At 52.3% G+C, this 23,069-nt stretch overlaps 1 protein-coding gene across 5 annotated transcripts; it reads left to right on the plus strand.

The window, feature by feature from the left end:
• Positions 1–621: 621 nt before the first annotated feature.
• Positions 622–19,408, plus strand: St6galnac6 (ST6 N-acetylgalactosaminide alpha-2,6-sialyltransferase 6). Of its 5 annotated transcripts, none has more exons than XM_057755145.1 (7): positions 6,902–7,039; positions 7,939–7,993; positions 9,197–9,287; positions 11,705–11,884; positions 14,206–14,612; positions 17,229–17,336; positions 17,975–19,408. In XM_057755145.1, exons 2-7 carry the CDS (start codon positions 7,968–7,970, stop codon positions 18,162–18,164), a joined length of 1,002 nt encoding a protein of 333 aa, XP_057611128.1. In that variant the 5' UTR covers positions 6,902–7,039; positions 7,939–7,967; the 3' UTR covers positions 18,165–19,408. The 5 variants fall into 5 exon arrangements, with proteins under 5 accessions (XP_057611127.1, XP_057611128.1, XP_057611126.1 ...); XM_057755143.1 differs by having other exon boundaries at positions 17,979–19,408; XM_057755146.1 differs by lacking the exon at positions 7,939–7,993 and having other exon boundaries at positions 17,979–19,408.
• Positions 19,409–23,069: the final 3,661 nt, after the last annotated feature.

Here is a 23,069-nt window from a genome sequence, read left to right on the forward strand (position 1 = left end):
GACACAAATTTAGGTTACTCCAGATTCCATGTTCCAATATGGAAGTCGTTTCATGAAGGTTCATAATTTCACAGTACAAAGAAAGACATAGATCAAGGCGAGATTAAAATACATTGGTTGTGTGCACCAGAGAGACAGCCACAGCAAGACCGGGGAAGCCTGCTATTGGCCCGAGATGTTATCTGATGGCGTTCTTAGCTTTAGAGTTGTAGAAGCTAGCAGTCTGCCAAGTTAACAACTTTCAAAGGTTTTTATCTATTAGTTTCAGGATATTCTGACAAAGATAGGAAGGAATGGCTGTTTGAGGCTAAAGCTACCTCAAGATAAAGCGATTTGGGGCCTGTGGACCGTCTCTGTAGGTACAGCTGCTTTCAGTTCTCACAGTGGGTATGGGTTTCCCAAGCCAGCTGGTCTTCCAGCCTGTGCCTTGGCCTGGATGTTCAGAACCCAAAGACATACTCCTCCCATCCGGATTTAGGCTGTATTCCTTCTTGAAGGTTAGTCATGTTTTCTAACCACCAGGAAATGCTGGCCCAACCCTTAGGTCCAGCACACAGAAGTGTTTCTGTTCTGACCCTGCCTCTGGGTGAGGTGTTTACTATTAGCTTGGTCCTGAGACTATAGTCCCAGGAAACTGCTACTTCCTCCTGGCACACAACGATGCCCTCTGACAGTTGACGCAGGGTCTACTGAAGGCTCTCCCGTGCTGAAAATGAAGAGCCCCCTCCTTGGTCACTGTGGGCCTTGTACCTGCTGGAAGGTGAGTAGGGGATGGGGGCCACGCGAAGTCTTGAGGTGTTGTGGGGAGTCACTCAGGTTTACAGACTCTCTGAGCTCATGCATCCCCGTGTCTCTGCTCTGGTTCCTTGCCTTTCAGAGAACTCATCAACTTCTATCTAAAGCTTAGAAAGGAAGCAAGGTGGGTCCCACAGCCCCTGGTGTCTTAGAGTTTCTTCTCAGGGACCTCTGGCTGGGGTATGAATTTCTCTGTGGTGTCTACTCCAGCGAGGAAAGGAACCCCATGCTTACCGGGAACAGTTGGGCACCTCTGTTCAGCTCCTATCCATGGAGACCCAGGAACCCCAGCACCAGGCTCAGAGCTCTGCCTCTGTCTCCAGTCTCCTCCTTAGAGGTTGAAAGTTGGAGTCCCCAGTCCTGGCTTCCAGTTGAGCTGAGCACGGATCTGTTTGTGGAACTGAGACAGGAGGGTGAGGAAAAGACTCCAGAAAAATCCTAAGAGCACAAAGAAGTTTGCTGAAGGAAGGAATCGGGTGTAGCTTAGTGAATCAGGTGTACTGCTAGGTGCACCTGAGTTCTAACCCCAGCAGTGGGGGGGGGACCATTTGGTAAAGTGCAGGAAGTAGGGGTACCTGGTTGTCACACATACACTTTCCCTGGGGAGAAAGGACTGAAATGGAGTGAGCGTCTCCAGAGATGAGGCAGGACTAGCCCGAGGTCACGCCCACGTTCCGGGCTCTTTTAGGAACTCAGTAAGGGGTGCTTGGAAAGGGCTTAACGCAGAGAAAAGCACCCCAACAGGACCTTATGTCTTTCTCACTGCCCCCACCCCGTTTCTTTCTTTCCTTTTTCTGAAACAGGGTTTCCCTGTGTAGCCCACACTATCCTGGAGCTAGCTCTGTAGACAAGATTAGCCTCAACTTCAGATCTGCCTGCCTCTGCCTCCCGAGGTGTGTACCAACTCTTACCCACAGTATTAGTACCACAAAAGGGGCTGTTACTGATCTTGGGGTCCAGGAAGGGAAGCCAGCCCTCCTGGAACATGTCCAGAGATCTGACCTGCTTGAATGGGGGTCCCTGGCTTTGCTTTGGTCTGGGTCCGGGCCAGGGCTGGGATAGGGAGAGAGCTGTGATGGGGACAGGAGTATTTCCATGTCTGGCACAGCCTCCACCCCACTGACTGTCCTTCCTCATGAGAGCCATGCGCAGTCATATTCATCAACTGTTCACCTGCCCTTCTTTCCTTTCTCCTCAAGCACACTCATGCCCTTTCCTGCAGGGTGGGGTCAGGAGGCCTTCAGTGCGGGTGAGCACTAGAGGTATGGAGATTAGAGAGCAAGGTTCCTGTGTCCTGCGTCCCTCTGGTTCAGCTGCCTGCTTCCTCACCATGGCTGGAGGCTGGAGTTTATCCCGCGCATATTTGCACACACTCGCGCACACTCGTGCACACACTCACTCACACACTCAATTTTAAAATTAATCTACTAATCTAATGTAGATGGGTGTTTTGCCCGTGTACACATCTGTGCACCATGTACACACCCGGAGCCACCGGAGGTCAGAAGAGAGTACTGGGTCTCCTGGAACTGGGGGTTACAGATGGTTGTGAACCACCGTGTGGTTGCTGGGAATCGAACCCAGGTCCTCTGGAAGAGCAGCCAGTGCTCTAAACCACTGAGCCATCTCTCCATCACACTTGTTTAAGAAAGCAAAAGTTATTAACTTACCAAAGCAGACTTGGCAGCACATGCCTCTCATCCCAGTGCTCTGAAAGGAGGCAAGAGGATCAAGCTCATCCTTGGCCACCTAGTGAATTTGAGCACCAATCACAACTTACTAAATGAACGCAACGCAAACGACTTAACGCTATGACCTCACTCCTCCTCCGACTCCTTAGGGCAGAGGTTCTTAGCCTGTGGGTCAAGAGTCCAATGACCCTTCCTTAGGGGTTCCTAAAATCATGGGAGGAAAACACAAATATTTGCATTATGATTCATAACTGTAGTAAAATTGTAGGCATGGAGTGGTAGTGAAAATAATTCTATGGTTGGGAGTCACCACAACATGAGGAGCTGTACTAAAGGGCCACAGTGCCAGGAAGGTTGAGAACCGCTGAGGGGGGGAGGGGGCGGTGTGGGGGGAAGGGGGTTAGCACTTCTCTTCCTTGTGGATTCTACCCCACACCTTTTGTGTGCATTTACAAGCATGGCAATTGTGTCAAAGCGGGAAGTAGCAAAAGAAAGCAGGGGAAAAGAAAGGGAGGGTGGGATGTGGCTTACTTGGTAAAGTGCCGTGTAGAGCAAGCCGGGGGACTAGAACTTAGTCCTCGCAACCCACACAAAAATCCCTGGATCTCTGAGGCTGTCTGGCCAGCCTCACACAGGCCAGAACAGTGCAGAGTTTCTCTCTATGTCTCTCCTAACAAGAAGGCGTCTGCAGAGCGTGGAGGTCAGCCCCTGGCTCCACACTGACACCAACACGTGCACTCACGGGCAGAGACACTCACACACAAGCTGCATGTGCGATTCAGTTTTAAACATCTTAAAGGCCTGGAACTGGAGAGACAGCTTATCAGTTGATAGCACTGGCTGCTCTTGCAGAGGGTTCCTTTCCCAGCCTTGTGATGACTCAGCCACCTCTAACTCAGGGTCCAGGGGAATCCAGTGCCTTCTGACAGCTGAGGGCACCAGCCACGTATATGGTGCACAAATATACATGCAGGCAAAACACCCATACACTAAAGGAAATAAAATCTTAAAAGAAACAAAAACCACCTTTAAATTAAAAAAATAATAATAATCTTGCCAGGCAGTGGTGATGCACATCTTTAATCCCAGCACTAGGGAGGCAGAGACAGGTGGATTTCTGTGAGTTCGAGGCCAGCCTGGCTCCAAGGCTACACAGAGAAACTCTGTCTCGGAAAAAAAAAATCTGGTATGGCTTAGCAGTTAAGAGCACTAACTGCTCTTTCAGAGAACCTAGGTTCACTTCTCACCCGGCAACTCACAACTGTCTATAACTTCAAATTCAAGGGATCCAATGTCCTCTTCTGGCCTCTGTGGGCACCAAGCACACAAGTGATATACAGACAAACATGCAGGCAAAACACCCATATGTATAAAATAAAATTTAAAAACTAAAAAAAAAAAAAAAACCTTATGAATTTTAATTTACTGTATGTGTGCATGCCTGCTTGTCTGTATATAAATTGAGTGTGTGCTGGTGCCCTCATAGGCCAGGAGAGGGCATCAGAACCCTTGGGATTTCCTGCCTTAGCTGCTCCAGCAGCTGAGCCGACAGGCTGTGCCACCACACTCATTCTGAAATAAACTGGAGGTCTGAACCAACACTGGCTCCTGAGTCATGTTGAAACCTGTCACCTCCGACATGACTCTGAGACCATGGGGGTCTCAGAGACCTGGGTGTTCACAGGCATGCTACCCTAAAGAGCTAAAGAACAAAAATATCTTGTTTTTCTTTCTTCTTTTGTTCCTTTTTTTTTTTGCTACATTTTATTTATTTATGGGGGAGGGGAGGCACAGAATGCTACAGTGCACAGGTGGCGGCCAGAGGACAACCTGCAAGAGTGGCGTCTCTCCTCCTTCCATGAGGGGCCCAGGGGTCAATCTCAGGTCATCAGGCTTGGAGGCAATCGCCTTTACCTGCTGAGCCATCTCTCCAGCCCTGAACTTTCTTCTGAAATGGTGATATTCTGATTTTGTGATAGGCCGAGCTGTCTAGGTCGTATTAGTAAATTATAATGCATGCGGATGCCACGAGCCTCTTGAACTCAATATCCACGGCTACTGTAATGTGTGCACCTCCTCAGGATTCTTAAAACTTTAATCAATGATACGGGCAAAGCTATCTCCTGCCCTTGGCAGTGCTCTGTAGGTTTCTTCTTTGTGTTCTAGTCAGCGTTCTATTGCTGTGAAGAGACAGTGACCACGGCAACCCTTACATTTAATTGGGTGCTTGATTCCATTTTCATCATGGCAGGGGGCATGTCTGCCCGCAGTAGCTGAGAGCTGGCGGGGGTGGGGGAATGGAGAGGGGTGGGAATTGGGAGGGGGCAGGAGAGAAGGGGATGAAGGAAACTGATGTTCTGTTGCCCAGGCTGCCCTTGAACTTGACCTACTGTATCCACTCCCCTAGCCATGTGGGTAGCTTTGCTTCCCTTCCCACGTCCTTTTCACTCCTTAGGTCGCCAAGATTCTCCAGCACACCTGTAGCCTAATCACCGCCCTTGCTGGGTGATATTCCCCAGGGTAAATGTTTCATAATATTAAAAAAAAAAAAATACCTTGCCAGGCAGTAGTGTTACACACATCAGGAGGCAGAGGGAGGTGGATCTGAGTTCAAGGCCAGCCTGCTCTACGTGGTGAGTGAGTTCCAAGACAGCCAGGGCTACACAGGCAAGTCCTGTCTCAAAACACCAAACCAGACCAAACAAAACCTTCCGCTCTCCTATTGCCAGATATTTGGACTACTTCCACATTTGTATTTAAACGGTGCTACTGTAAACATCACTGGGTACATCTGCAGGGACTTCTAGGTACCCACGGTGTGAAATGGAAATTTTTACTGTGTTGTTTTCCAAAGTGATTACACAACAAAACTCTTCAAACTTGCTCTCTATACTTAGGTGTCCTGCAACGTCCCAGCCATCCTCTCCCAGCAAGCCACCCTCTTAGAGCACTATGGACGGGCAGGCCGTGTCTGTGTTTATTTAACCAGTCTCCTAAGAGGCTCCTTAAGTGGCTTCTGCGCGTGCGTGTGTACATATGTGCATGTTCACGCGTGTGTGGAAGTCAAAGGTGAGTCTCCAATATTGTTCTCTCATGGACCTGGAAGGCCCAGATAGGGTAAACCAGACATAGGGATCTCTCTGTCTTCACACCCCCAGAGTAATCCCAGAGCTGGGACAACAGACACATGACCGCAACAGGTGGTGGCGCACGCCTCCAATCCCAGCACTCAGAAGGAGAAGCAGGTAGATCCCTGTGAGTGTGAGGCCATCCTGGTCTACAGAGCGAGTTCTAAGACAGCTAGGGCTACACAGTGAGATTCTGTCTTGAAAAACCAAACCCAAACAGCAACAAAAACAAACGCACAACATCATGTCTGGCTTACTTGACCATCTCATCAGCCCTCAGTTGCTTTTTTGTTTGTTTTTTGTTTTGTTTTTGGAGCCTGAACTCTAGCTCTTGTAGACCAGGCTGGCCTTGAACTCACAGAGATCCACCTGCCTCTGCCACCCGAGTGCTGAGTGCTGGGATTAAAGGCGTGTGCCACCACTGTTTAGCCTTTTTTTTTAATTTAAATTTTATTTTATGTGTATGGGTGCTTTGCCTGCATATGTGTCTGTGTACCATAAATATATGTAGTGTCCATGGAGGCCAGAAGAGAGAGTCAGATTCCCTAGGACTGTGCTGGGAACGGACACTAGAAGAGTAGCCAGCATTTTTTAAGTACTAAGCCAACTCTCCAGTCCTGTGATGCTTCCTTTTAGATGCATAAAATAATACAATGAGCCGGGTGGTGGTAGCACATGCCTTTAATCCCAGCACTCAGGAGGCAGAGGCAGGCAGATCTCTGTGAGTTCGAGGCCAGCCTGGTCTACAAGAGCTAGTTCCAAAGCTACAGAAAAACACTGTCTCGAAAAACTAATAATAATAATAATCCAATGAATAGGTGGGTAGGATGAAGAGAGTTGAGTCAAGGTCGCCCTGGCCAGCCTGGAACTCACTATGTCTACTTGGTTGGCCTCGAACTTCCAACAGCCTTCTGCTCTCCTTCTACCTTCTAAGTGCGGCTTAGAGGCCTGCACTACTAGGCTCAGCAGAAGCTACATTTTGAGACAGTCTTTCCATTTTCCAGCTGTATTGAATTAAAGTAATGTACCAGGTTGCCCAGGGAGTTACTACTGAATCTCAAGGTGGAGGAGCCAAGGGAGTTATTGGCCAGAGTTCGAGTCCAGTGATCTCCACGTCTCAGTCTCCCTATATGAGGTCTTGGTTGACATCCACACGGAGGGAGAGAAATCGGATGGGATGGGAGGCTGTTGGAGAGCATCCTTCCTCTCTGGTACCTCCCTGGGGCGGGGCCACCCACAGCCGGAGGCTCCGCCCTCCCGGCTGCTCCCCCCCCCCCCGGTCTGTGAGCGTCGGCGCTAGGACCCCGCGGGCCGGAGCTGCGGCGGGGCCTGGGCAGCCGGAGCAGCGCGGACCCCGGTTCTCCGCTCCCGGCGCCATGTGAGGGGGTTCGGGGGCCGCGGGGGGCCTGGCGCTCCCCGGCGGAGGTGAGCGAGCGCTGCGCGGGGGCGGGCAGTGGGGCGAGGGCTGGTGCCTGCGCCGCGGGGATGGAGAGCCGCTGGGGAGGGGGTCCCCGGGGCTCTCCGAGACCCACTTTCCTTGCTAACCGCACCCCGAGATCTAAAGGCTCGCGGGGTTCACTGGGCCTCCCGCTTTGGAGATGGGGGACCCTGCCGCGGTCCCGCTCCCCTCTCCTACGGAGCAGGGGTCAGGGTGTCCGACCCCGGGTTGCAACAGCCAAAGAAGGGGCACGGGACTGAGCCTCCCACGCGGCACTTGGGGGTACCCTGCTCCCGGCACCCGGAGAAGCCAAGCCCCAGACCGAGCTCAGGGTGCGGCCCTCACCCGCAGCTCAGCGCTCAGCCTCCGCACGTCCAGCCTCGCGTTTGAGTACGGGCTCCGGGGTGCCACCTCCCAGCGGGGTCAGCGCTTCCCATCAGGCCCGTCCGCCCCGTACAGAGCTGGACGTCTGGCGCCCTCGGGGACTGGAGGGGAACCCCCCGGGAGGCCCTTTCAGGCTCCGCCCTGTAAACAAACGCGTCTAAGGTTCCCTCTGCCTGCTCCAGCGGCCTGCAAGGCACGTTGACGCCCTGATCCCTCAGTCTCCTCATCTGTGAAATGGGGAGCAAGAGCACCTACCAGCCGCGTTGCTAGGAGGATTCTGTAGGCGGGCGATGGGCATGTTCCGTAATATAGGGGTGGCCCCTGGCTTGGGATCAAGGGGAGGAGGGTTGTTTCTGGGACAGGCTGGTGCAGGGGCGGGCATTGAACCCTAAGGCTAAGGACATCTGATAGAGCACCTTCAAGCCTTGGGCGCCCTTTGTCATATCTGCCTGAATCCTTCCAGTCACCCCAGGAGTTACCAGTTCTTATTCCCATTTCGCAGATGAGGAAACTGAGGCTCAGAGAGGTCACATGGCTTGCTCGAGGCCCCCCAGCCAGTAAGTGTGGACCCGACATTCGCACTGGCACCTGACATGCTGTCCTGACTATGGCCTTCTCAGAGCAGGACCGTGACGGGGCTGACCAGGGGGACCGTGGTCCTGGCTGAGGGCACTGCTCAGGCAAAGGTGGGAAAGTGGGGGCGTGGGCCTAGCTCCTGGAGTGCTCCAGATGTCTGGAGAAGGGGCATGCGCAGGACAGGGTAGTAAGACCGAGGTCTCTCTGGGAGCTGCGGCCAGACCCGGGAGCGCTTTGAATGCTGGAGATGGCAGGGCTGATGGGGCGACTCCAAAGATTCTGGGTTCTGCACGCCCGGCTGTCTTTTGCTGTAACGGTTTCAGTCCAAGGACAAGCCACGCCTCCCTTCCGATGAGCCTCGGTTTCCTGGAGTGCCCGGTGGGGACCGATGAGAGTCTGGGGTCTCCATGATTGGAGGTGCAGGGACGGCCCAAGAGAACCCCGAAGTCTGGGGAGAGCAGAGGGGGACGCCACGGGGTGGGGCCGGGCCCGGCGATGGGAGGGGCCAGGCCTGGCCAATCAGGAGCGGGGTGAGCGTGTGGCGCTCTGGCCTGAGGATTCCAGCTATTCCTGGTGTGGGAGTAAACAGCTGCTAGGTCAGGGGGCGGAGATAGTGACGGGAACCCAGAGGCCCCCAGGGGAGCTCTCTGAAGCGGGGATCCCCTTTGAGGATCCAGGACGTTTTCTTCCTTTTTACACCATCATTAGATTTGCCTGTTGGGCTGTAGCTGTCGGAGGTGGACTGGATCCGAATACTTATAGCCTGCTTATAGGTGGGGAAAGGGAAGTGTAGAAGGGTTAGGCCCAGCGGTGGGGGAGAGGCACACGGCTGGTCCGGAGCAGGCAGGCCTGTGTACGGCTGCAATTGTAGCCATCCCTCAGCTGAGACACCACTGGACTTCTGACAATCATGGCTGTGCCCTTGACCCCCAAGATCACACTGGCCGATGACTGAATTCATCGAGTCATGTCGTTCAGAGGTCTGTGAGGTGGCGCTTGGGGAGAATCGACGACCTAGGAAACCTGAACCAACTCAGCATGAAGTATGAGTGGGAACCAGGACAACATGGGTGCAGCCCTGAGCCTTTAAGTTTGGGGCATGTAGGAGAGCCGTTGGGTAAGACCTGTGATCCAGCCGCATCTAGGGAGGGCCTCTGGCCATAACCCTTTCTGGTGGCTTGCAGGTGTGACCCCACCACCTTGTCCCCCGGGCCACCTGCAGGACGCTGGCCCCTACCCCTCAGCAGACGCCGGAGAGAGATGAGTAGCAACAAAGTAAGTCCCCTTCGTTTCTTATCCCGGTCTGAGCTGCTCACAACCTTCAGTGGGAGGGGCTCTCCCGATCTGAGCCGCTGGCAGCCTTCAATGGAAGGCGCTCCAACCCACACGGGAGGCCTGGGTTCAAACTCCACTTCAGCCACTGAGCCGTTGATCTGGGAAGGTCTTGCTTCTTTTTGGGCCCAGTGTCCTCTCTGATGTCCTAAGCTTGACTCGTCTGTGGGAAATTACTCTGTGAAGGTGTCTGTGGATGCCGTGCAGAACACAGGATAGGGAGGTGAGCAGGGGCCTTGGGAATGAATGGCCACGGTTCAAAATCAGAGCACCTGAGTTCCCCATCATGTGTTTGTTCATGTTTCCTGCTATGTGTTTGACACCCCCCCCATACCTTTATCTGGGCTCCATGGCAGAACGTGAGATTTGAAAGTGGGGCATGTGGTTGTAGCATTCTAAGTTTAGAAGAAAGATAACTCAGTCCTTTGACAGAGATGGTTTAATACAGAGAATTATCAATGGCAACAGGAAATGGAACTCTTAATCCCAGCACTCAGGAAGCCAAGGCAGGTGAATCTCTGTGAGTTCCAGGCCAGCCTGGTCTACAGAATGAATTCCAGTACAGCCTGGCCTAAATAGAGAGACCTGTCTCAAAGAACAAACAAATAAAAAGAAAAGTGGGGATCTCTGACTTGTCATGGTCAGACTTAGAAAAAAATTGTGTGTGTGTGACAGGGTCTTGTATATCCCAGGCCGGCCTAGCTATGTAGTCTAGGAATTCCTTCCTGATCCTCCTGCCTCCACCTCCCCAGTGCTGGGACTTCAGGCTTGTTTATGTAATACTGACAATCAAAACCAGGGCTTGGGCACGCTAGTTGAGCACTGTCAACAGACTCCCCCCCCCCCCATCCCAGCTGCCAGACGGGGGCTTGGTGATGCAAAAATGCTAAGCATTCAGTGGGACCTACACGCTGAAACTTGAGGTTTTGTTTGTTATGCTACCCCTGGTGATACTGGGTGGGGCTGAGGCCTACAGCTTCCAAAGAGCCCCTCCTGCTGAGAGGGACGTGCTCTACTGTGCATTGCTGCCGAGCTGGGACGCTACCGAGCTGGGACGCGGCTGAGCTGACTGCCTGGATTAAAAGCTTCTTCTCCCTTCTGATATTTCCTAGTTACAGTGGGTTGATCAGGGCTCAGTCTGATTGTTAGATCCAGGACCAGGTGTCAGCCCCAAGCGCGGCCCAGCTGGAGACAGGGCTGGCTGCAGTCCGCCCACCACATGGCCCTGCGAAGAGACAGCTACTGGCTTCTGGGGGTGCCGGTGGCTGAGTGCCCTGGAGGAGCTGAACTTTAAATAACTTGTGGTCCAGTAGGAACCAAAGGTCTTTAGGGGGCCTGCCCATTCTGCCTTTATTCTTAACAGCTCCCTCTACTGGGGCATCCTAAAATGCCTTGGCAGGGAAAACAGTTAAACAGAGCCCAGATCCATTTTCACCAAGCAGGCAAAATAGGTGAGCATAGAGCGAGAGGTGACGTGTTCCTTCATATTTATGCTGGCTTGCTTCCGGGGTCTCCTGAGGAGACAGATCCAGGGGTGTGCAGCAAAACTGCTGGTGTAGGGCACCTGCTTGTCATCCCAGCTCTGAGGAGCTGGAGGCTGGAGGGTCAGTAAAGCAAAGCCAGCCTTGGCTACAAGTGAATCGGAGGTGGCATTGGCTGTGTGCGATGACTTCTGAAAAAAAAATCACAAAGAAGGGACTAATAACAAGATAGGAAGCCTATGTATGTATGTATGTATGTATGTATGTATGTATGTATGTTCAGTACCGGTCCAGTCATTCTAGGCCTGACTACAGTGTTGGTTGTGATTTGTTGAATCTGCGTTCCTCAAGGTGTGTGAGGCCAGCCGTACCCTGACAGCTTATGGAGAGTTACTGTCGTTGGAAGGTGTGGATCCTTTGGGTGTCCCTCTCCCCACCGGTGTCACCCACATCTAGTTCAGGCCAGAAACACGTTTTTCCTGCACTCTGTAGCCCAGGCTAGCATCAGACCTGCAGCAACCCTCAGGCCTCAACCTCCAAAGCACTGGGAAGTGTGCAGCACCATGCTGGGCGCTCTTCCTGGGCTCCTTCTGCAGGCCTCCCCCAGGTACTGCAGCCTTGGTACTCAGAGCTACAGGTCTAGGTTGAAGGGGTAGCAGTCTGCAGGCAACATGACTGAACTGGATAGTTCAGAGGTAGAGGAACTGTCTCGGCTGCATGGGTCCCTAAGTTCCATCCTAGGACTTGGGGTAGAGGGAATAAGAAGGAACGTGATTGGTGGATGCCAGAAGGAAGTGGTACCCAAACTCATCTGGTCTGGTATGAAGGGCAGGGTGTTGTGTGTGAGCCTGAACCCTCAATGGCCTCTTCCTTCTCCAGGAGCAACGGTCAGCAGTGTTTGTGGTCCTCTTTGCTCTCATCACCATCCTCATCCTCTACAGCTCCAACAGTGCCAACGAGGTCTTCCACTATGGCTCCCTGAGGGGCCGCGTGCGTCGGCCCGTCAACCTCAAGAAGTGGAGTTTCTCCAACGCCTACTTTCCTATCCTGGGAAACAAGGTAGAGTAGATTGTGTGGGGAGATCCGTGGCTGCGATACGGCCCACCTCCCAACTCTTCTCTCCCATACCCCTCTGCCTCCTAGAGAAGAGGATGGGTGAGGGTCAAGAGTCAAGATTATGGCCCTTGCCGGGCAGTGGTGGCACACGCCTTTAATCCCAGCACTTGGGAGGCAGAGGCAGGCGGATCTCTGTGAGTTCGAGACCAGCCTGGTCTACAAGAGCTAGTTCCAGGACCGCACGCCTTTAATCCCAGCACTAGGGAGGCAGAGGCAGGTGGCAGATCTCTGTGAGTTCGAGGCCAGCCTGGTCTACAGAGATAGTTCCGGGACAGGCACCAAAGCTACAGAGAAACCCTGTCTCAAAAAAAAAAAAAAAAAAAGATTATGGCCCTTTGCTTGGGGTGGGATCGTGGACAAGTGCTTGGCAATGAATCTCAGTTCTCATCAGGGTCCTGACTTTAGTGTTAAAAAGTTTGTTGTTGGGCAGTGGTGGTGCATGCTTTTAATCGGGAGGTAGAGGCAGGTGGATCTCTGCAAGTTCGAGGGTAGTCTCGTCTACAAAGCGAGTTCCAGGATAGCCGGGACTGTTACACAGAGAAACCCTGTCTTGAAAACAAAGTTTATTGTTGGGTCCAGTGTGATGGCTCATAGAGAAAGCGCGTGCTGCCAAGCCTGATGACCTGTGTTAGATCCATCTCTGGAATCCACATGGTGGAAGAAAAGAACCAACACCTGCAAGTTGTCCTCTGACCTCCACACATGTGGGAGTGTGTTGTGGGATGCAACCCCCGCACACACATGCACACACACACACATTAATTAAAAAAAACAAAACTATATCTTCTGTTGTCTCCGGAGTCAGACTCCCAGTTTCGTGGATCCCTGGGGACACACCCCGATAAGCTTGGGAGGAGACCCCTGTGGCTCTGGAGAACACAAAGCAGAAATAGTGGCTGCCCTTTCTGGAGTGCCAGCTGCCCAGTGCTATTATCTCCCTAGAAGCGATCAAGGCTCAGAGATGTGAATCACCTGGCTAACACCATGCCACATGGGAGGGAGAGATTTTTCCAGCCCCTGCTAATTGCAACTAGATCCAAAGGTCAAGTGACTGGGGTCTAGTGGTGAGTTTCCAGCACTCTTACCTCTATGGACCTGGTTTATTAGCCATTTATGTCTTCCCTGAGTACCTCTCTTTGCCTTGGGGTGTGGAATTCATGTATTCAGACTCTCTTCCCTTGCTGATTTCCTTCAGAGCCTTTGTGTATCCAGAGCAGGTCCCTGGGCTTTGGACGCACCCTCCCTGGATGGGACCCATAGTTGGGATTAAGAGGAATGGGAGAGTGGATGAGGAGAGAAAGGGATAGCTCGAGTGTGGGTGGCTTGAAGGAAAAGGAGTCTGAGCTTGGCTTGTCATGTCCCCAGCCTGATGGTGGGAAAACTAGTTAGAGGAGTGTGTACCTGGGTTGGAGTTTGTTGAAGGCTATGGAAAATGGCCTGGTGCATTTGAGGAGACGTCCTTTTAGGGAACCCGGCCACACAGCTGAGTTCCAGCCAGCCTCCGTCTTCTGTTTCTCAATGTGCTGCTGTATTTCTGTCTCAGGTTTTTGTACTTTCTCTTCCTCTGGCCTGGAACATCTTTCCCTAAGTGGCAACTTACTCTTCAGGTGTGATTCTGAAGACTGGTTATTTGTTTGTTTGCTTTTTGTTTTTTTTAGAAGCGGAGTTTCTCTGTGTAGCCCTGGCTGTCCTGGAACTAGCTCTATAGACCAGGCTGGCCTCAAACTCAGAAATCTGCCTGGCTCTGCCTCCCGAGTGCTGGGATTAAAGGTGTGCGCCACCATGGCCTGGCTCGAAAGACCGTTCTAAAGAAGCCTCCATCTCTCTGTTTCTGATCACCTCCTTCCGCGTTTTTCCCTAGTGTGTATTATGCTGTCTGTCTCCCGAACTCTGTCTTCCTTTTGTTGTTGTTGTTTCGTGTAAGCCTATATTAATTATATAATGGGTTTTTTATGACATTTTTATGTATGTGTACTATGTATTTTGGTCATCTTCATTCTCTTCTCCTGGCTCTAAGCACTGTCCCAGCATCTCTAAACTGCCTGTAGAGACCCTGGGAGGGATGCTCGAGATGACAAACATATTGAGGGAGAGGACCTGACTGTCTTTTGTTTCTCTGTCCCCAGCTGGTTTGGACCATCCACAGAACTAGGCTGAGTGTGCTCTGAAGGCCACGAGGGTCCCCAGCTCCTGCAGGCCAGGCTGTTAGAGTACAGAACCCTGCGCAGAGCCCCATTGACAGCGTCCCTCTCCTTGCCCCACAGACGCTGCCCTCCCGGTGCAACCAGTGCGTGATCATAACCAGCTCCAGCCACCTGCTGGGCACCAAGCTGGGCCCAGAGATTGAGCGGGCCGAGTGTACCATCCGCATGAATGATGCGCCCACCACTGGCTACTCCGCCGATGTCGGCAACAAAACCACCTTCCGCATAGTGGCCCATTCCAGTGTGTTCCGTGTGCTGAGGAAGCCCCAGGAATTCGTCAACCGAACCCCTGAGACAGTGTTCATCTTCTGGGGCCCCCCAAACAAGATGCAGAAGCCACAGGGCAGCCTCCTGCGAGTTATCCAGCGGGCGGGCCTTGCGTTTCCTAACATGGAGGCCTACGCCGTCTCTCCCGCTCGCATGCAGCAGTTCGACGACCTCTTCCGGGGTGAGACGGGCAAGGACAGGTACCAGCCTCCCACCTGCCCGCTGCAGTTATCTCTGGCCTGATACTCCCAGCATGCACTATGTTGAGGGTGTGGCCACTTTGTGCCATCCTCTCTCAGCTCTCCTCAGCTGTTAACCGGGGTCATCTTCACAGCATTCACCTTGGCCTCCCCCACCTGTCTGCCGCCACTCCCTACCCCCCACCCCTGCTTCTTCCCAGCATGCTGTACTCCAAGAGATCAGGTGCTCCCAGGATGCTCTGCGCTGTTACAGAGGTGTTTCTAGCATCTTTCTAGGTGGTACTCTGCATAGTATGGCTCCTAGAGCCTAGGTTGTTCCCAGCATGCCTTGCTATAAGCACACAGGTGCTCCCAGCTTGCTCTGTTCTAAGGAACTATCTTTCCCAACATGCTCCTCTCCAATTAATCTCCCTAGAAACCTAGTCAGTCCCCTCCTATATAAATACAGTATGGGCCATGTGTGATCTAAAATACTACAGTAGCTGTGTCAAAAGGTGCATCTAACTTCAGTGTTATTTATTTAAAGTAATACGCTTAACATAACAGCTTCTATACTATATTGGTAGATTTATACCTAATTATTGTTTTTTAAAGATTCATGTGTCTGAGCCTTTGGCCTGTGTGTATCTGTGCACAGCTTGCGTACCTAGGGCCTGAGCAGGTCTGAAAGGGTGTTCTGTCTCCTGGAACTGAAGTTACAGGCCGCTGTGAGATACTTGTGGGTTCTGGGAATTGATCCCAGGTCCTCTGCAGAGCAGTCAGTGCTCTTACCATTGAGCCATCTTTCCAGTCCCCTTTATACCTAATTATTTTTAAAGATTTGTAGCTATTACAAGGGGAACTCCTGCACATCAGGGGCTCCCACCCAGACCCCTGGTTAGGCACAAACCACACCCAAACATCTGCTTTCACAGAGAGATCCTTTATTAAGCAGGGGAAGAAAAGTTAAAGTGGCTGGTGGCTTTCTGATTCGAGCAGGAAAACAGTAGCAAATGACCTTGCAGGGGTCATTCTTACGAGGAGAAGAAGGGGAGGTCTGTGTTAGAATGGGCTGGAGTCCTGCCTCTGGATAGAGAGGAGACAGATGGGTCACATGGGCAAATGTCAGGTTATAAGGGGAAACCCTGTGATAGGTGAGGTGTCTAGTCTTATTGGGCATGTTAATTAGGTGAGCCAAGGGGGCTTCTGATTGCTGGACCCTCAGGAGGAAGAAGTGGACTTATCAGGGACTAGACCTTTGTTTTTTGAGACAGGGTTTGTCTGTGTAGCCCTGGCTGTCCTGGAACTCACTTCATAGACCAGGCTGGTCTCGAACTCACAGAGATCCACCTGCCTCTGCCTCCCGAGTGCTGGGATTAAAGGCGTGTGCACCACTGCCCAGCTTTTTTTTTTTTTTTTAGATTCCTCCTACCACCACCACCCTCCCCTCCCCAGTACATATCATTTGGTAGAGTTTGCTGGTAAAACTCTCTGGGCCTGTAGAGCCTCTTTGTAGAAGATGTTAGGTTTTTTTAGTTTTTAGTTCTAGGGGTGGAACTCAGGGCCCAAATCTTGCTGAACACACATTCTCTTACTAAAGCTGCAAAGCTGTGTTCCAAGCCCTGGAGTTACTGGATTAATTTTCTTTAATATTATAGAATGTTTGGGCAACCTCTTTCATCTTGGGGAGTTGGCCCATTTCACGTAAGCTGTGAGACTTGAATCTGTAGCTGTTTGGGGATTCTCCTTAGCATCCCTAAAGAAGAGGGGCCATTTCTTTTATTCCAGTCTTTGGCAGTGTGCTGTCTTTGTTTTTTGTTTTTGTTACGCTTGTTACTGCTGTGCTTTTCTTTAAAATGTCTCAAAGAACTGCTTTTCACCAAATACATGAAAAACATTTTCGACTTAAGTTGTAATTAGGGCTGGAGAGATGATTCAGTGTTTACGAGCACCTGCATTCTTCCAGAGGACCTGAGTTTGATCCCCAGCACCTGCACCAGGACCCATTGCTCACAGCCCCCTAGAGCCCTAGTTCCAGGCGACCTGCTGCCCTCTGCTGGTCCCCAAGAGCCCTGCATTCATATGGTGTATGCACACAGGGTGGATCTTTATGAGTTTGAAGCCAGCCGGGGCTACACAGAGAGAACCCTTACTCAAAACAAACAAAACAGTGTGTGTGTGTGTGTGTGATGTAATTAACTTCAAAACACTATAAATGACATAGTCTATACTCTGGCTTTTCATGCTACCTTTGGACACTGCTTACCTAGCCACATGTAGCTGGTGGCTGCTGTAGCCCCGGGTACAAACCCATACCTTTATACCTTACTCTGTGGTCACCTCAGCATCATTTTCTCGCTAGTGTCCCTATTTTGGTCCCAGCGGAGACACGGCTGCCTGCTAGCATGCTTTATGGTCACGGTTACTCCCAGCCTGCCCTGTTTAATTAGTCTCTAGAGTTCATGGTGTTTCCACTGCGCCCTTCCCCCTTAGTACTCCCACAGCCGGTGATACACAGTGTCTGGTTAGACAGTAGGTAGAGCGGCTGGGAGCCTCCCTGGGGGTTGACCGTTTCTCCTTGCTTGCTCCCCATCCCTGCCTGCATGACCCTTCATTGAGACTCTTCTCTGCCCCCAGGGAAAAATCCCATTCCTGGTTGAGCACGGGCTTTTTTACCATGGTGATTGCGGTGGAGTTGTGTGACCATGTGCACGTGTACGGCATGGTCCCTCCCGACTACTGCAGGTGAGCTTCCCTGGTTAGTACCCCTGAGAACCACACCTAGTTACTGATGGCAGGGTAGACTGGGAGGTCTGGAGTCATTGCTGAGGCTACGTCTTGAGGGCCTGTGTTGGATAAATTTTATGCTGTTCTGTAGAGATGGGCTCCTTGGAGCTGCCCCAGGGGCTTCCACTCCAAACCGAGTTTGGGGTTTGTTGTACTGACTACATGAAAATGCCACGGCATGCTAGCCATGTCTTAATGAATGCCAACCATGCACCAAGCATCCTTTTTTTCACACACTGCCAGGACACTGTCCTCCCCATTTTACGAGTGCAAATCAAGGAAGGTGTTTAGTGAGGGGACCTAAGGTCTTAGAACTGTAAGGGGTACCAGGCCTCTGAGCCCACAGTTCTTCACCATTGCCTCACCCCCAGCCCCAGAAAGAAAAATGTTCTGTTTTGTTTAAAATAAGCTTGATGATGCCACAAATTTAATCCACCATATACCCACTGTATAGATGGAGAAACTGAAGCTTGGGGAAGGACAGAGATTGACATCACTGGGACTCTAGGATGGGTGAGGGGTGGAAGCAGAACAAAGCCCTTACAGGTGCCCGCCTTGTCCCCAATGCCCCTGACATCCCTGTCTGCTGTGCCCAGCCAGCGGCCCCGCCTGCAGCGCATGCCATACCACTACTATGAGCCCAAGGGGCCCGATGAGTGTGTCACCTACATCCAGAACGAGCACAGCCGTAAGGGCAATCACCACCGCTTCATCACCGAGAAGAGGGTCTTTTCATCCTGGGCCCAGCTCTACGGCATCACCTTCTCTCACCCCTCCTGGACCTAGCCATCCCATCCATGCAGTCTCGGAGAGGTGCAAGCAAAGTGGCTCTGGTTCAACCATTGACCATGGCCATCTTCCAGCCAGTCTGGGCTGACTGGAGTATTTCCCAGCCAATCAAATCAGGGCCTTGATGAGGGTTTTTCCTCCAGCCAAGCAGGGCTGGGGATATATCTTGGTCAATCAGGGTTTTGGAATTCTGTATGGTTTAATCAGGTGTCAGGGGGTCTTTCTTGTCTAGTCAGGGTCTGAGCATAGTCAATCAGGGTACAGGGGTCTTGCTGAATTAGTCTGAGGCTTAGGTCATGTCCTTTCCCATAGGCCTTGCATCAGAGCCCCAGGAATCGGCCCCATATCATCCCCTCCTTAGCTGGGACAAAGAGGTCCTGTCCCAAGGATCTGGGGACTTTGTGTTGCCCCACAGTTCTGGAATCAAAGATACTATATGGGGTAGGAGCTGTCAGGAGGCCAGGCCAGAGACTTTGTGGAGTTCTAGAAATGGTAGGGAAGGCTGGGAGGTAGGAGGCGGGTTTCCAGGTCCTGGCTTCTTCCTGAGTGACCTTGGACAAGCCCTCCTCTCTGGCAGGCTACGATGACATCACATTCCTGTGTGCAGACAGAGACCCTTACTCCACCCAGCTATCATTGTCACTGGGGGACTCAGCTCCCTGGGGATGGGAGCCTGGGGTGCCCTTCCCCACCTCCTAGAGACGTCAGGGTGTTCTTGTGTAAATGCCCTTATGGTTGAGGAACTCTGAGGAAGTGGGGCAAACACGCACCTGTTTTCTCAGCCCCTCTCAGTCCAGCTGCCATTAGCCTGGCTCTCGGAATGCCAGGCGTCTCTTCCTGCCCTGCAGCAGGTGAGTGTTCCCTCTGCCCAAGGAGCCTTTGGGATGGAGACGGGGTCTCCCAGCCACACCAGGGCAGCCTTTGTTTAGAGATGCTGAGGGCTTTGGGGAGAAGTGCCCCCCCAAGTTTGGAATGGGAATAGAGAGAGACAGGAGCTGGGTTACCTGCGTTCTGTCCCCTGCTCAAGCACTTTACTAAAGTTGGGCCTGGGTGGGGTGTGTTGAAGGCTCACTCTCACACAGCCTGCAAGCGAAGGCCTTCCCAGCGGAGGCTGTGGAGTGCTTGTGTGTGAGGGTGGGGGCTGGCCAGCTCTGAGTCCTCACACGCAGAGGTAATGGGGGTCAGCGACAGCCCCAGAGATCTGGTTTTGTAACGATTTATACAGAAATAAACACACCTAAGCCCCAGCTCGGTGTTCTGTGTCTTGAGTCTGCATTTTTTGCTTGTGTCCTCTCTCCCAGCTGGGAATATGCTAAGGACCAACCTGTAGCCTTTGGGTTAGGAGCGCTCATGAGCAGTGTCAAACCTCTTGGTTCCAGCTGCTGGGGAGTCTTGGGTCCAGACAGGATAGATCTGATGTTGGGCAAGGCATTTTGTGTCTGGAGTGCCAGTGGTTAAACACTGCTGGCAAGGAGCTCGGGTTCAGGAGTGGGAGGAGCACCGCAAGCTCTTGGAAGAATTATGAAGCCTCAGAGAACAGCTGAAGAGGAGGGAGAAGGCCCTGGAGGCAGGAAAACGGCCTTCTAGGTAGAAGGAGTTTGGCAGATTGTAAACATGGCTGCCAGCCTCTTAGTGTAAGGGCTTGTTTACTCCAGACAGGCAGGAGGTGAAGGGTCCCTGACTCCAGAGAGGAAATTACAGCCTGTTAGAGCAGATAAGAGTCCCCCGGGAGCAAGCCTAACAAAGAGTGACTGTGTGACAAGGACAGACTGCGGAGGGGCTGGGGACGAGAGCTGTCCTGGGCTCCAGGCCAGGCTAGACGGTGGGCCACCAGGGCCGGGAGGCCAGAGACACACCTAGCATTTGTTCCTTGTCCTGTGTGGTTCGTTAATCATCAGATGCCACAAACCATATTTCAGTGTCAGCGGGGACCAGTAACTCAGTGACAGCAACAGTAAGGAGTGGTAAGGTGGGGGGACTCAGGGCCAGCTGGCCAGCAGCCGGGACCACCCACCAGAGGGTGGCAAAGCCTTGGTACTTGTCTGTAGCCCTCCGTGGGGCAGCGGCAGGCTAGGCAGGAGGTCAGAAGGTGGCAGGGCCAGGAGCTAAGCTACCACTGTGATGCAGGCAGTGACAAGGGACCAGAGAAGCAGAGGCTTCTTATGGTGTCATAATAGGGGTGTCCTGAGCCTTGAGTGAGCCTGGAGACGGCACACTTCAGCTTCATGTGGAGGCCTCTGGGGAGCTGGATCCTCTCAGGGGTGTCCTGGTAGAGTTTCTCCCGTAATACTGGTGCCTCCGCTCACCCACAGGTGAGAGTGAAGAAGAGGTTAGGTGCTGATACAGACCTGTTACTGGGTTGTCAGTTGAGCTGAGGGTTAGAGATCCCAGGGCCTCATCCTGTCCCGTGCCCCCAGATTCTCACCTCACGTGGAATCCATTGGAAACCTTTTGGTTTCTGAAGCCCACCTCTCCGTGACCCTGAAATCCAGGCCCTGTGTCTTTGTCTGCACTCCTGGGTGGGGGTGGGGGGGTTCTGTGAAACCATGGTTCACGTCTCCTCTCCTGCTATAGGACCTAGCCTCTTTGCCTCCTATTGGGTCTTACCTAAAGCTGTGGAGATGTTTCCTGCGGCTGTTGGTGGTCGTGTTCCTCCAGTTCACCTGGGACATGCCCACTCCTGTCCCTTCTCCCAGTACTAACCCCAGCTGGTCCGGCTGGGAGCCTCAGGGTGGCGGCCCAGGACCATCTACCTCACATCTTTCTGTAGTCACATGTTTAATTTTACTTTTAATTATATGTCAGTGTGTGGGCATGTGCATTTGAATGCAGGTGGCCAAGGAAGCCACAGGGAGGAGCTGGGGTTAAAGGCTGTTGTGAGCCTTCCCGACCATCCAGAGGAGGATTGGGCCTGAACTTGGGTCCCTGGGACAGCAGTCTGCATTCTCAATTGCTGAACCATCCTCCCAGCCCTCAGAATATCTTTTTTTTTTTTTTTTTTTGGTTTTTCGAGACAGGGTTTCTCTGTGGTTTTGGAGCCTGTCCTGGAACTAGCTCTTGTAGACCAGGCTGGTCTCGAACTCAGAGATCTGCCTGTCTCTGCCTCCCTAGTGCTGGGATTAAAGGCGTGCACCACCGCCCGGCAGAATATCTTTCAGTGTTTTAAACTGCTTTCACTTTTTTGTTGTTTGGATTTTTGGACACAGGGTTTCTTTCTTTTTTTTTTATTATTTATTTATTTATTATGTATACAATATTCTTTCTGCGTGTATGCCTGAAGACCAGAAGAGGGTGCCAGACCTCTTTACAGATGGTTGTGAGCCACCATGTGGTTGCTGGGAATTGAACTCAGGACCTTTGGAAGAGCAGGCAGTGCTCTTAACCACTGAGCCATTCCTCCAGCCCTGGACACAGGGTTTCTCTGTGTAGCCCTGACTGTCTGTAGACCAAGCTGGATTTTTTGTTGTTGTTGTTTTTGTTTTTCTTTTTTGTTTTTCGAGACAGGGTTTCTCTGTGGCTTTGGAGCCTGTCCTGGAACTAGCTCTGTAGACCAGGCTGGCCTCGAACTCACAGAGATCCACCTGCCTCTCCCTCCTAAGTGCTGGGATTAAAGGCATGTGCCACCACCGCCCGGCTTACAATCATTTTTATTCAGGTGAGATCAGACCTGGGCAGGTGAGTTTTATGTCTCGCACTAAGGGGCTGCTACCCTAGCAAGGTGGCTTTTTTTTTCACTTATGGCAGGGTTCCCAGCCCCCACGCATCCTGCTGTGCCATGGCCCCCAGTCAGTCCCGGCAGGCATGAAGAGCCTTCCTGTATGAACTCTGTTCCCACAAGTGTTAGCTTGAATGGGTTTCTAGAGGTAGGATCTGGTAGAAGTTTGGATGACATCATTGATCTGCTTTCCCCAAAAGTTGTGTCACGGCACACACCCACCTAGGTCTTTTAAGAGGGCTTTCAGAGCAACACAGTACCTCTGACTCACTGAGGCCCCCCCACAACTGCAAAAGTGAGGTTGCTTGATGATGTCACAGGTGGCAGAGTTGGAACTAGATCTTGGTATCCGTGCTGCTGCTGTTGCTAAGGCAACACCCAAACTTCTGTGGCTCCCTAGCATTTACAAGACAATTTGTAGTTTCACCCCATCTCGCCATTGGAGCCGCTGACTGTCAAATACATGAGTTCTGAACCTTGAGGGTCCTGGGCTCTCATCTGTGTCCTGCTGTTTGAGTACCTGTCACTCAGTGCCCATTGTCCTGCAGAGTGTTCCAGAAGCACACGACTTCCCACCCAGGAGCCTCAGGTAGCTTCTGGGTCCTACTCTGGGTTCCCTGGACACAGCTGGTCGGCTGCTGGCTTACTGCTCCACCCACGTGCTCACAATGAGCGCTCTCTCATGGTTTACACCCCCCAAGCTGGATACACAGAGCATTCTGAAAGTCTGTATCTCAAGTGCTCAACTATGGGGCAGTGCAGGCAGCTTCTTGGGGTCAGGGCTGGCTTATCTACCTAACCACCAGATCTTTGGGGTCCCAGAGGAGCTCAGAGTCTTTTCCAACAAAATTGTCTCAGGGTGGGGGGTCTCAGAGCATGAGGACTGTGGCCCTTGAACCCCAAGGTCCATACCCTGGTCCCCTCCCTTCTTACTTGCCTCTTTGCCACGAGCTCCATGAGATCTTACACACAACCCGTCCTTCTGAGCATCAGTTTCTCCAGCTGTAGAACCCTTGTCCGTGGGGAGCGATGTGGGCACAGGGGAGTAGTAGACTTCTGTGAGCAGGTTCAGTCCCTGGGGTGCCTGTTGGGGACGCTCACTCTTGAGAGGCTCCCCATCAGAGTCCCTGCTTCCTCCTCTCCCCTCCTCCTTCCCCCCTCCCTCTTCCCTCCCCTCTCCCTGCCAT

This window comes from Chionomys nivalis, chromosome 22 (assembly GCF_950005125.1).
Source record: "Chionomys nivalis chromosome 22, mChiNiv1.1, whole genome shotgun sequence".
Taxonomy (NCBI): Eukaryota; Metazoa; Chordata; class Mammalia; order Rodentia; family Cricetidae; genus Chionomys; species Chionomys nivalis.

Coding starts and splice junctions, on each gene's coding strand:
- St6galnac6 (XM_057755143.1), top strand. CDS start 7,968: ATGGCTTGCTCGAGGCCCCCCAGCCA. Junction 9,288..11,704: donor GAGAGATGAGTAGCAACAAA/GTAAGTCCCCTT, acceptor TTCCTTCTCCAG/GAGCAACGGTCAGCAGTGTT. Junction 11,885..14,205: donor TTCCTATCCTGGGAAACAAG/GTAGAGTAGATT, acceptor CTTGCCCCACAG/ACGCTGCCCTCCCGGTGCAA.